The sequence below is a fragment of the Sciurus vulgaris genome, assembly GCF_902686455.1.
Source record: "Sciurus vulgaris genome assembly, chromosome: 6".
In the NCBI taxonomy this organism is placed as follows: Eukaryota; Metazoa; Chordata; class Mammalia; order Rodentia; family Sciuridae; genus Sciurus; species Sciurus vulgaris.
Genome location: NC_136466.1, coordinates 22,123,848 through 22,138,341, shown reverse-complemented (window position 1 = coordinate 22,138,341; position 14,494 = coordinate 22,123,848). Strand labels below are relative to the sequence as shown.

General features: G+C 38.1%; 1 protein-coding gene across 2 annotated transcripts in view; it reads right to left on the bottom strand.

Annotated features, from left to right (window-relative positions):
• Nucleotides 1–12,958, bottom strand: part of SOX30 (SRY-box transcription factor 30) — a 40,750-nt gene extending 27,792 nt beyond the window's left edge. For both annotated transcript variants that reach the window (XM_079144328.1, XM_079144329.1), the window contains exons 1-3: nucleotides 10,234–12,958; nucleotides 8,675–8,914; nucleotides 7,261–7,440 (exon numbers count right to left, since the gene is read on the bottom strand). In XM_079144328.1, coding sequence (XP_079000454.1) covers nucleotides 7,261–7,440; nucleotides 8,675–8,914; nucleotides 10,234–11,242 — 1,429 coding nt within the window. In that variant the 5' untranslated portion in view covers nucleotides 11,243–12,958. The remainder of the gene's footprint in view (nucleotides 1–7,260; nucleotides 7,441–8,674; nucleotides 8,915–10,233) is intronic.
• Between the last annotated feature and the right edge of the window lie 1,536 nt (nucleotides 12,959–14,494).

Sequence of the window (14,494 nt, the reverse complement as noted above, 5' to 3'; positions counted from 1 at the left end):
TAAATATATTAATTTTATTTTTAATATCAATGGAGTTTCAAATTAACAGTATGGGTCATTTTTTCTTTTATTTTATATATTTATGTATATTAAACTAAATTATAAATGTCCATTTTGTTGAAAAAAAAGAGATCAACAAAATTGTTTCACTCTATTGCAGTCAACATGAATCCACAAGGAAATTTCCAAATGAAAGAAAACATTATAGATGAACCATTTGTGATGGATGTTAAAGGAAAGCTATTTATAGCAGGACATGATGGGGATTAGGCACAATCTTTAAAGTCAGGTGAGCCAATTTTGTGTTTTATCTTTCTGTTCCTGAAGACAGGATGCTGATTGAGTTGCCCTGTATTCCAAATGACATATGTGGCCTAAATATAAGTAAACTTTCCTAATGAAACACTGATAGAAGTCATAGCAATAAAGTAATATTCAATTTATTCCAGTGCAGCTAGCTGTCTGCATTAGAAAGAAAAAAAGAGGTGTCATTCAAGAACAGACTGCAGTTAGAAATGGCTCTGTCAAAGGTCAAAAGAATTACAGATGGCCTTGCAACCATATCCAGGTAAGATCACCCTTCTTTCTTTCGGTTAATACAGATGATGCCTCTCCTCATCCTGGAAATAGGGAATGAAGGGACACGTGCATCTGTTTCAGGATGGCGTCTGACCCAATGAAGTAGCAATAAGGTGTAAATAAAGCTGTTCTGATGCTCAGTTGATGAAGTAACATGGATTAGCCTTCTCACCTGTGAGGCATAAGTCCTAGTCAGGCCTTTCCTGATTTGTCAAGCACAATCCCCTCCTTCATGTGCCCTCCAAGCCTTGTAAATCTATCACTACCACAAAATAATGTAAATATTTTCATGTCTGTCACAATCACCAAGCTGGGCACTTGAGAGTGGGAACTGTTTTATTCATGTTTATAGCCCCAGAATCTGGTCAATAAAAAAATAAAGGTTGGAATAGATGAAAGAACAAACTAACAAATCAGCCTACAGCTGACATTACTTCTGCCTCTATGCTGGTTTAAGGAAATCTAAACCTCCTATAAAGTCAGACTAACTTGCAAAATCTCTCGAAATTTTATAAATTGGATTATTTTTGTACTCAAAAACATTTACCACCCTAAATCTACCTCTGGTGCAGATTTCTTTTTCCTATACCCAGTACAAGAAGCTCTTCGTTTTTGGTAAAGAAATATGGTCTTTCTAAGCAAATGAAAAGTAAATTATAAGAGCTGTACAGAACTATTAATAAAAGTTTCAGTCACTGAGGAAGGGAGGGATGCATTCTTTACCAAAGATATTTCTATAAAAGGAGATGAAAATGAGACATGCCATGATAATCATGCATTCATTCAATTCAAGTATTCATTAAGCAACTAAGATGTTCCAGGCACTTTTTTACTCTAAGGTCATAAATTAGGTAAATATAGTTATATGAAAGCATAGATTCTGTCAAAATTCAAGTAGTGTGTGGTCGTGCATGCCTTTAATCCCAGCAACAGGGAGGTTGAGACTGGAGGATTACAAGTTCAGAGTCAGCCTCAGAAACTTAGTGAGGCTATAAGCAACCTGGCCAGACCCTGTCTCAAAATAAAAAATAAAAAGAGCTGGGAAGAATCTCACTGGTTAATTGCCCCAGGGTCAATCATGGGTACCAAAAAAATAAAAAATAAAAAATATGGTTGCAAAACAGGAGGGTAAAGACCATAACATCGAGTGACCACTGATAAAATTGTCTGTGGACAAGGAAGGTTTGTGAAAAAGGCAGACCTTGAACTGTAGATAACATATGGTAGAAACTAATCAGTCAGAAACTAATCAGTCCCTTGTTTTCTCTTCTCCTAGCACAGAGTTAGGTTATATTTGCCAGCCTCCCTTGCAGTTAGGAGTGGCCATGTAGATAAAGGCCAACCAGTAGAATACAAACAGAAGCAATGTCCATCTCTTCTGGGACTGGCCCATAAAAGACTCTCACCCATGATCCTCCATGCTCTTTTCCCTTCTGCAGGTCCAGGCACACCAGTACAGAGGCCTCGGATGCCATATATTAAAAGATGGGAGAACCACAGAGCAGGATCAACCTAAGTCTATAAATTACATTTTGGAAGAGAGCCATCTACCAACCAAAAAAAACTCTTTTTGGACTTTACATGGATAAAAAAAATAAGCTTTGTATCTAAACTATTTTATTTTAGGTGTTAATGCAGCTAGCATGATCTAATGATTGAATGAAGAGCAGAATTTTAGATCTGTAATATAGTGTAAGGACAAAAGAAAAAACAAAAAAAAATTGTAATTGTAGACAATTCCTGCAGATCGTTTACCACCCACTTCCAAAGAGGAAGAAACTACTGCACGTGCTCAATGAAAAAAAGGTGCAACCAGGTTTTTGTTGTATGGAAGCAGCAGAGCATGCCAGAAACTGCCACAGACCATTCCTTACAAGAGATAATAAGGAGAAGAGAACTGGTAGGTAGTTGGGGAGAGACAGATGGAGAGTAGTTAAGACAATGCTAAGAAAAGTAGAACTTAGGAAAAGACAAAGGTAATAAGTAGCAAAAAGACGACTTTGCAGGTGGTGCATGCCTGTAATCCCAGTGGCTTGGAAGGCTGAGGCAGGAGGATTGAGAGTTCATAAGCCAGCCTCAGTAATTTAGCAAGACCCTAAGCAGCTCAGTGAAAAACTGTCTCTAAATAAAATATAAAAATGGCTGGGGATGTGGCTCAGTGGTTAAACCCTGCCGGAGTTCAGTCCCTGGTATCAAATAAAAAAGACTTTGCTTTGAACTATGTGATTCCTCCTTCCTTGCCTTTTCAAGAAAATTTATAACAATTACATCACTTTTCAAGGAATATTTTTAGCCATACTTGAATTTCTTATGGATGTAACACTTTTCTGGAATGGACCTTAAGACCTCAACAAGTAAACCATCTTTTTAAAAAAATGAATCAGAATATAATTATACCACAATATAATCATAACAGCATCAGAATCATAAAAATTTGTTTTCTTTTGTGTTTTGTTTAAGCAAGAAGTAGGTAAACTAAAAATGCCATGTATTTACTATGAAAAAATTAAATGTAGTAGACTTCTAAATTAAAAATTTAGAGAAAATTATGAATTCTAAAAAAGGAAAATGTCAATTAGTTAAGATTTTGTACAGAAAAACAATTTCAGGCTTGACAAATGAAATAATAAATAATATAATCAGAAAATTCATACATGTGCAAAGTGACATTTAAAAGGCATGCTAAAATATAGTTTCTACAGAAGTTCCAAAACCTTTAACTAAATTTGAACACTAATACTAATATAAAATGAAGATGCTGGCATAACTAGCATCAAAGACACCTGAAAAAATACACCTAAAGAGAATTCTGGACTATCATGCTATAAGCACCTTCAGATATTAAAAACTGAAGATGATCTTGGAATATGGCATTAAATGTGAGAGGCAGAGTAAATAATGCATTGGATATAAAAATAATACCAGATGAGAACTATAGATTATATCAAAGATATAGTAAAATTAGTTTTATTTGCATCTACCTTTTCCACAACTACATTATGAACACTCTGATACCAGAAACTATAAAATCATCTTTATATTTTGTCCACAGCACAGACCTACAATAAGTACGTAAAAAATATAAGGCAGCACAATGGGCAGGTAGGCAGGCAAACAAATATGGTTTTAGAATTTATTCAGAAGACATCTGAGATAGCAAAAATTGCCAAAATAGGGAGAATATCAAATTATACTTCCAGTTTTCAAATAGATTGAATAGCTTAATGGGATAAAAATATGCTAGGAAGATCTGCACAAATTATTGCTTATTAGAATAGGCAGTAGAATACACAATAAAATGAAATAAGCTTGACTGAGAGTCAATATTAGAGAAAGACCCTAGACAGCTAATGAATTCAGTGTGTTAAATATCATGCAGTACAATCTTAGCATTTCTAAATTTAAATTCCTCAGTAATGAGAAAAGACAAAACAAAATCCACTCTGGGATTATTTCCTTTTGGAACCCCAATATCTAATATGATAATAAAGTTGATAAGGATAACTAAAATGAAAGGTTAAAGAAAAGTGGATGTTATTTTATATAATAAATGCTAAAAACACAGAAGAAAAAAAATATGTGCTCCCCAAAAATCTTCTATGGCTAACTGGCCAAAATCAAAGTAAACCAATTAAAAGTTTGTCCAAATGGGCAAAACAAATAAATCTAAATTAAGTTATATGCAAATAAAAGGCAGAATTAAGGAAAACTGAAGTAACCAAGTCTGAGAGACCTCCAAGTCAATACTAAGTGATTTTCTAAATACTTTAAACAGGAAGAAGAAAATCAGTGGACTCATTTAGTCATTGTAATACAAAAGACAACAGAGAGACTCCATAAACTCCTTCTTACTGAAGACCTTTCAAAGATTTCTGAATTCTAATTAACTTTTACAGCAGATAGTTCAAGAATATTAGATGAACTACAGTAAGATGGTAAATTCACATAATGTTTTAATCCAAATGGACAGAATGAATAAAAATAGATCTTAAGGTAGCATTCACCTGAGAATTATAGTGAAATTCAAAGGCAAAATTGAGAAAATATTAGATAAAATAAATACAAATGGCCTCTTACAAGAGCATTTTTGGAAAAGTCAACATAATTTTTAGCTATTGGAAATGGTAACCTGAGTACTCTAGCTTGGTGAATCTATTTTTATACCTGAAAGCTGATCAAATCTATACAGTATCATGTTAGAATGCAAAACTTGCTAGAAAAAAAAAAAGAGAATAAGTTGTTTCTGTAAGAGAAAAGTCACATTTCACTACCTTGACATCTCTCTTTCATAGTATTAAAACAAATATGCTTGAATAATAAAATTACCATGACTTTATGTTTAGAATATAAAAGTAGTTGAAAGAAACAACAAAAAAGGTATAAAAATTAACATCTGCAGATAACAAGAGATTAAAATTGATTCCTCAGGAGATCTGTGCTATAATTCATTATTATCAGTTTTATAAATTACTTAGAATATGAAATATACAATGCAAGTATTCCAAATCTGCAAGTGATACTAACTTCTCTAAGTAATATAACATCCTGATGAGAATAACCTTCAGATAACATGTTTAAAATCTGTATGATTAGATAGCATTGTAGCAGAAAAATTTAATCATTTATTATTAAGATGATATCTGGGAAAATAATTCTCCAATTATGATTATAAAATAAAGTTCTCTAATTGTTATTTGAGATCCAAGAAAGGAATAGTTACTGAAACAAAGGCTATTGTTAAAAAAATCATTACCTTGTGTTTGGTTATTATTGTGTATGACTATAAATTGCTTCCTATAATTCTGTCTGCCATACTTAAATACAACATCAAAGGTGCAAGAACTCTATCAACATTAGAAGAAAACCTTCCAGTTTCTAGCCACCCCATATCTTTGTATGGAATAAAATTAAGATAGTATATTATAAATTCCTACTACTTCAAATAAGAATATTGATAAATCTGTTTCTTAGAAAGCATACAGTATATTTAACAGTGGATGCAAGAGATCTAACTGAAGTGTCAGAAAAGAGGAATAAAATGCAGAAACACGTATTATGAAAACAGAAATCACAAATAACGTAGCACACTGGGCATAGTGACAGGTTTCTATAATCCCAGCTACATAAGAGGCTGAGGCAGGAAGGTGGCAAGTCCTCAAAAATAAAAAATAAAGGACTGGAAGTGAAATAAGTGAGACTCAGAAAGTTAAGGATCATATAATTTCTCTCACTTGTGGAAACTATAGAGAGAAGAAAGGGAAAAAGAAGGGGAAGATCCCATGAAAACAGAAAGGAGCCAGTAGAAAAAGGGGACCAGAGGGAGGGAAGAGCAAAGGGTAAGACCAAATCATGTTAATGCATGTAAGAATACTTGACAATAAATCCCAATATTACATATAATTATAATGCACCAATAAAGTAAATAAATAAATAGATGAATGCCTGGGACAGTTGTAGACCACCCAAATTCAATCCCCAATATCACAAAAAGAAAAAAATAGCATGGAAACAAAGTAGAAAAGACATAAACAAGCCTATTTTAAAATATAAGATTAAAGGCAATAGTACCAAACAGTAAAGGGTAAGAATGCCTGACTATACTGGGAAGGGAAAAAGGTTATGAGATCAGCTTTCTGAATCTTTTTCTTTGGTGTAGACATCTTGGATATGGCTTTGTTGTTACTGACTGCTAAAATGATACAGTAAAAGAAACACTGAAAATGCTTAAAATTATAAGAAGTCAATTTCCAAGATAGCTATTCCTCTCATCTCATAGGGGTAGCCTATGAGATCAGGAAGAGGTAAACAAGGAAATTTGTCTTCAGTAGTTTTATGACAAGTGACAGCAATAGTCAATGGACAAAGCTCTTCCTAAGAGATGGTTAAAATAGGTGCAGGAAAAACAAACCAATGATGGATAGCCCAATAACAAGGTACAAGGTTCTCAATTTTGAGTTCCTACAATCAGTAGACAGACATGTTATAAAGAACCTCTGAGCCAGGCACAGTGATACACAACCGTAATCCCAACTACTCAGGAGTCTGAGGCAGGAGGATGGAAAGTTCAAGGAAGGTCTCAGCAACTCAGTGAGACCTTGTCTCAAAATAAAGAAAAAAGGACTGGGGAATAGCTCAGTAGTAGAGTACTCCTGCGTTCAATCCCCAATACCACAAATTTTAAAAAAGTAACTGATAATAGAGAAGAAATTTGGAGAGAGAGAATAACCCAAACAAATATTTGGTAGAAAATGAATAACTTCCATTGCTTTTCCAGAGCATCAAGAGAGAGGTTTTTAACAGATCAGTGTCATTACTAAGTTCCAGGACAGGATGCCTCATTAGTGAGACATTCTTTTATGCTGAGAGTAAAAAGACACTCCTACTTCCTACTGAATTACCTCAGCCATTTCTGCATTATCTGACTAATTCAGGGGCTCATTCTGACTTGCTTAAAAGGTGAGGTTTTACACATGAATTTGCTACTCTGGCAAACCAAGTATTTTGAGGGCTTCTGAAATTTCTCCTTCTCCTATTTAATGTTCTTTGATCCCCACCCCCTTAATATTATTGTTCTAAATTCTGAGCCTAATATCTAAACCTCTCAGAAACAAAATTTCAACTTGAGGTAAAATTTTCATGCGGCTATTTTAAAAGTAGTAATCTACAATAAAACCAACTCACCAACTGGATGAGTGATGGTGTTCTGTAGGCTGGGAATTACCACAGAGTAGGTAGGTGAGCGATAAGGATAAATTGTTGTAGGATTTGTAGAGATAATATTCTGTGTGGTACCAGAAAATACATTGGAAACACTTAGAGGAAAGCGTTTTCGCTTCCCAGGACGAGGTTGATAAACCCAACCTATAGAAGAAGATAGACTGTTTTTAATATAAATGAACAGACTCTACTTAGCCTTTAAAAATAATTCTTTTCATTCTAAAAATGTAATATAATTCAAAGTTTTTAAAAGCATTTTTCCAAGTTCTATGATAATATTTGGGTGAATGACTCCTTTGCTGGGCAAGTTAACCTACATATCCATACAGCTCCTAACTAGTTGTCAATTTTGTAACCCATAGCTGAAAGGAGGGTCAAAAGTCTTATATCCCTTAACACATTGAATCTGTAGCAGAATGTACCTCAAAGTCATCTAGTTTAAATCCCAAAAGCATTCCTCTACTTATAAAGCAAGGCCTCCATAAGACTTTATTCATCTCCTTCTGTTTCCTCCCTTTCCATAAGATAAAATTGTCTATATCTTACAATATAATAGTCACTAAGAACTAGTCACTATTTTTATGCCTAGTTCAGGAAGATTCACTCTCCTAGACTTAGCAATCTCCAAAACCATAATAAACAACTCAATTTCCTTCCAAAGTCAGAAGAGTAACATTAGGGCAGTTGTAGCTACTGCATAACCAGAAGAATCCCTGTTTCTCTGTAGTTACTACCTCTGCTCTTCCCTCCTAAGACTTCTCTGTTCATGTTTCAGGAAAAAAGTAATTCTTTCACACACCATGTAGTTATGTTAGCCACATACTGTGTATTTTCCCAAGCTTAATCTCAGCATCCTTGCTACTGGGAAAGAATCAGATTCATTTAAAATTATAACATGAAGGGAATAAATGTGTCAATCAAAGACAGGACTATGTTCTAACAAACACATGTTAAAATATAACATGGTATTAGTCCTTACTTTTTTCATTATCTTTTAAGTGAACACTGCACATTTATTTCTGTTGCCATGATTTTAATATGCCCAGTATACCCTAGAAATCTAGAAATTTACTGTCATTAAATTTATACCCATATCTATATGTTTCTGTCTAAATTTAATCAAAACTACTGTGAAACTGTATGTCCTCTAGTTTGCATCAGTTGGCAAGTATGAGGCCAGTCAGATAGTCCCCCATTTCTATTTAAGAAAATTTATGCTTTGTATTTCAATCATTGCTATAATGGTCATTATTCTCTTTCTTGCACATTATCAGGTTAGGAAAAAATTACACACTTTTGTCCTTCAATCTCAACCTAACTTAGCCTGTAACTAAATAAATTTAAAATAAGTTAAAGACTGTTTATTTCATTTGATTACCAGGAAATTCCTCTCTGTGCTTTTCTTTAATCTTTTGTGCTTCATCATAATAAGGTTTCTTTTGTTCTTCACTAAGTTTGTTCCACTCTAACCCGAGCTGGACACTGATTTCTGCATTGTTGGCCGCTGGGTTAGCTTTGGCTAGTGCTGGCCGGTGGATCCTTGCCCAAACCATAAATGCATTCATGGGTCGCTTCACGTGACCATTTCTGTCCTTACTGAAGGGTGTATCTGGTATTCCTACATGACAAAAATTAAGAGACTAAATTAATGTGACACACATACAACCTTCAGATGTGTACCTTCATCTAAACTTATTTTTTAAGTAACTGAAGAAATTATACACTTCAATACAAAGAATGCCTTATAATCCCTGAACTCAGAATTCTAAACTATAGCTTAGAAGGACTCTTTTCAGGAAATAATAATGTTGAAGACACAGTAAATTGCTGATTTATTACTCCTTTGAGCTTTATTAAGAGCTCTAACAATAATTAACATTTTGTTTACTTCCCACTAAAAACAGTCCATCATTAGCCAGGAGAGAAACCATGACTTATTCATGACTATAAGTCTAACATTAAGTAGACATTTGTTTAAAGGAACTCATTTACAGGGTGCTGTAATGTCCTTTGAAGCAAAAGTAATTATAATACTATATTAATTGTATTTCACTGTGATGGTGAAGTTCCTGTTAAAGCAAACCATGTTCTACAAGATAAATAAGAAAAAAATAATAAAAGTGACTTTCAAGAGTCACAGCTTGTTGAAATAAAGAAAAGTGGCTAAATTCACATTTCTACATAGTTCATAAAAATACTGTCTGTAAGCTTCCTATATTGTTTTTTTTATTGTAGGGTTACTTGATTTATAAAATTCTTATTAAAGTATGTACAGGATAAAATGTTAGTGTAAAGACAACTACTCTATTATTTCCTTTAGATAACGAAAGCAAAGTCTAAAAACTGGGGATGATAAAAGCAAGCAGATAAAGTGAGTAGGAGAAATTAGGAAAACAAAAGTAAAAATAAATAAAAGTGTTTAAAAACACAATATAGGAGTGTACTAAAAGCTTTTAGAAGTGACATTTAATCATTTATCATTTTCTCCTAGAAAACTGTTTACTGTTCATTTTTAAAGAAAATAACCTCCAGAGTGGGGATAAACTTTACTGTTTAATTATAACTATTTTTTCATTAAACATCACTGTTTCTTCTATTTCTTACACAGAGTAATGACCTACTATAATAGGATATAGTTAATGTTTTTTGTAGCATATAAACTGTCTAGCAAGACTATTTCTAGTTTGGTGTACAAAAATTAGCTAAACCTCATTGCTTACGGGTCCTTAAAACATTCTTTAAGACTGTGGGTCTCTCGAACGTGCTAAGTGTATTTTACCGGTATACATACAAGTCAATCAGAAGTGATACCTGTGCAGCCTAAGAATCAGTTCCGTGATTTTATTTTTCTAGTTTAGGCTTCTGAACTGCTGACATGTCTGCTATGGGGCAACATAGGCGAAGGTTTGAAAACCAGACTCCCCTGCCGTCTAATACCTGCGTCTGAGGGCAGCACGGTGAGCGGGACATCTTTGGTTTCAATTTTTACAGAAGGCTCCAGTAAGGATTGCATTTTAATAGGCACTGGTGTCAGGGGAACCTTGGTCAACCTTATCAGCTCAGAAGGTGGAGGTCCCTGAAATTGGATCCGGGCCCCCGGAGGGACGGTGTGGAGAGTCAAAGGGATCCTGAGGTCTGGCTGGTGCGGCCCAAAAGCGCTGGACGGCTGGGCCAGGATGACCTCCTTGCTGCCATGGCCCAGGCCATTGGAGGGGGGCTCCGCGCCCAGCCTGCAGTCCTCGGAGAGTCTCTCCGGCTCCTCGGTTTTGATGACTCCTTCTCCGACAGCCGCCAGGCTTTTGCCTTCCCTGCCTTTCGCCGCATCCCTCATGACCTCCTCTGCCTCCAGCTTGCCCTTCTTCTCGTCCCCTCGGCGGCTGTCGAGGGCCGGCCCAGGGCCTTCCACCTTGGCCGCCCTGCAGGCTCTAGGGCCCGCCTCGACCGCCCTCCGAGGGCCGGTCGACGGGTCCAAGGCGGGCCCCAGCTCCTGCTTCTCCGCCTTGACCTGCAGCGCCCGCGGCTGCACCGGGCGCAGCTCGGGCCTGCAGGGGGCGCCCTCGGACGCGGGAGGCGGAGGCAACAGCAGCAGCTCGGACCTCAGCTGCAGCAGCCGCGCCTGCGCGGGCGAGACGGCGGCGCCCTCGTCCTGGGCCTGAGGCAGTATAGGCCCCGGCGGCAGCAGCAACACCTGCTCCGGCTTCACCTGAAGCAGCCGCCGTGCGGTGGACGGGACGCCCGACGCCGGGGCCTCTCCGCACGACGAGGCCACCGTCGCAATGGCGGCCCCGCACGGGGCCGGCGGCGACGGAGGAGGCTCGGCGGCCGCCGCCCGGAAGGCACTGCCCTCGACCGGCAGCGGGGGCGGAGCGGGGCGCAACCGGCGCGGTGGGGTCGCCCGTGGCAGTTGGCGCGGCTGCGGCGGCGGCTCCGGCCTGGCTCTCTCCATGGGGGGGAGGGGGACGCCCGGCCTGGGTCCGGCCGGGATTGTGAGCTCAGCCGTTTGTTGGCGACCTTCCCCCTCCCCCTTTCGGTTAAGACCCTTCCAAGGCCTTTGCTACCCAGAACCCTACGCGGTTCAAAATGCAGCCTCCGTCCCAGCCTCGTCCAATCGGAAGCGCCCCGCCGCGCCCGGCACGCCAATCGCAGGCACGTTCTCCGGCTCCGCCCGCCCTTCACTCGCGCCTCGTGCCGAAGCCTCGAATCACCCGAGATAGCCGGAGCAGCAGCACGTGTTCCCCATTTTCCCCTCTGACTCTCCCTCTCTTCCGGAGTTCTCTTCCGGGCCGTTGTCCCTAGTTACCCCTCCCCCGCCCGGAGCACCGACAATGGCGTTGCCCTGGAGACGGAGCGGTTCCAAGCCCCCGACCTCCAGGGATAAGGTCGGGAGCCTCCTAGTGAGCTGGGAACCAGGCCTTGTGCCTGCGCTTTGCAAGGACGACCCTGAACATCCTGGGGCCTCTGGACTGTCACGGATTGTCATCGAGGAGGTGTGGGGGGATTTCTAACTTCTCAGTAACCCCATTTGTCGAAAGCTTGGGGATGGTGTTCAGTTTACTGTGGTCACTGTGCCGTGAAACTTGAAATTGCCAGGGCCTCCGGGCCCTATTTCCCGAATTCACACCAAAGTCATCCACTTCTTTGGGGCTCCATCGCCGTGACCCTGTTCCAAGCTTCCATCGTCTTTCACCTGGATCCTTCCGTAGTCCTATAAATAGTCTTGCTTTTCACTCTCATCCCGTTTCAGCTGCCAGAATTTTTTAAAAAATACAAATCTGGTCGATCGCACCATTTTCCCATTCCATTTTCCTATCCGTGGCTTCCTACTGGCCATGCTATACAAAGGTCCAAAATCCTTGGCAAAACCTTTGACGTGTCCAAATGGCTTGGGCTCCCCCTCCTGTTAACTGTTCATCACTCCGACTCGGGGTGCTTCGGCCTCGTCCTCGCTCAGCCCCCTTATCATTCCTTCCTACCACAGGTCCTTTTCACATACCTGGGATGCTGTTCCTCCCTAGGTTATCCTTAACTGCTGCTCATTTTTCAAATGGCGATTCGACTGGCACTTCTTCCCAGAAAGCTTGTCTGACTGAAAATCAGGTCGGATCTCCTTTATGTACTCATACCTCCATCACTTCCTTTAAAGGGCTTATCACAATTGGTAATTATATGTTTCTTTATGTGACTCTGCTGCCTTCCCCACTTGACTATAAACCTCCTTCAGGGCGGAAGTGCTCGTCTTTGGTGCAGCACTGAATCCTCAGTGATTACCATTGAGCCTGGCATACAGTAAGTATTCAATAAATACTTGATGAATGAATAAGTACTACCTTTATTAAGGGCTTCCTATTATGCTGGTCACTATTTCAGGTCATTTCCATGTTTATGCCTCCTCTTAGGATTGTGTTTGTGTTTCCATTAAACATCAAGGAAAAGAGAAATCCTGCATTAACATTGTTACATTTCTCAACTAAAAGCTACAGATTTATTTTGATGTAGATGATTTTTGCAACCATGATATTTCTCAAAGAAGACCAACTCCAATTCTCTTTATAACCCTGTTAAATGTGGTGAAAAGAAGTTCTTAACACCTGAAAGCAGACAAAGGCAGTGGTCCTTGAACTTTTTAATCTCAGGAATATTTTACACCCATACAAACTATCGAAGATCCCAAATGCTTTTTATTTGAGTGGGTTTTATCTGTCAATATGTACTGTATTATAAATAAAAGCAAAAAATTATTAAAGTTAGTAGGTCTTTAAAAATATCAATAATAAACCCATTGCATATTAACATGACACATTTTCATGAGGGGAAAAGTCCAATGTTTTCCACAGAATAGCATTGTGGATCTATGTATGACCTAAAAATAGCTGGATTCTCACATCTTCCACATTCATTCTGCTGTGATTCACATCATAGATCATTTAGGCTTTGGAAGACTTCACTGTACACTCATGAAATAATGAAGACAAAATAACAAATACTGTCTTAGCACTATTATGCAGATAGTCTTAACCTAGCAAACTCTCTGAAAGGGTCAGTCCCTGTGGCACTTTGAGAACCACCCAACTGAAGTTTAAATGAAAGAATCAGGTGTGGGCATAAGCAAAGGCTGACAAGAGAGGCAAATAAATCAAATTACTTTTGATTTTCTGCAATATTGTAGTTTATATTCAAATCTAAGTTGCTGAAAATGGGTTGACAACATATGCATGGATTTATTTCTGAACTCTGTTCTGTCCCTTCATTCTATATGCCTATCTTTATTCTAGTATCACAAGTCTTTATTACTGTAGCTTTGTGGTAAATTTTGAAATTAGGTTATGTAAGTCCTTAAACTTTGTTCTTTTTCAGATTACATTGGCTTTTCTCAGTCCTTAAGATTTAAAATGTAAACTTTAGGATTATTTTATCAATTTAGAAAAATCTGGTGTTTAGATAGGAATTGCATTAACTCTGTGGACCAATTTCAGGGAAGCTGTCATCTGAAAAATATTGACTTTCCTGATTTGCAAAAGTGGATCATGTCTCCATTTATGTAGTTCTTTAATTTTTTGACAATGTTTGGTAATTTTTGGTGTACATTTGTACACTTACTTTCATTAAATATATTCTTTAATTCTTAATTCTTTTGAATGCTTTTACAAATGTAATTGCTTTCTTAATTTCATTTCTTGTTTATTTTATATTGATTAGGGGGACTGGGTATTGGGGATTGAACCCAGGGGCACTTTACCACTGAGCTACATTCCCAGCCTTTTTTATTTTTAATTTTGAGACAGGGTCTCACTGAATTGTTGAGGCTGGCCTTAAACTTTGCAATCCTCCTGCCTCAGCCTCCTGAATTGCTAGGATATATTGACTTTTGTGTTATTATTTTCTTGCCTTATTACACTAGCTGGAACCTCCAGTCTAATATTAAGCAAAATTGATGAAAGTAGACATCCTTGCTTTGTACCCAGTTTTAGGGAGAAAGTATTCAGTCATTCACCTTTAAGCTTGTTATTAGTTGTAGGTCTGAGTAGTTGCCTTTCATCAGGTTAAGGAAGTTTCCTCCTATTCCTGCTTTATTGGGAGCTTTTTCATGAAGTGTTGCTTGATTTTATCAAATTCTTCTTTTACATCTACTAGGATGATAATATAGCTTTCTCCTTTGTTCTAGGGGTCAGCAAAAATTTTCCTAAAGGGCTGTATACTA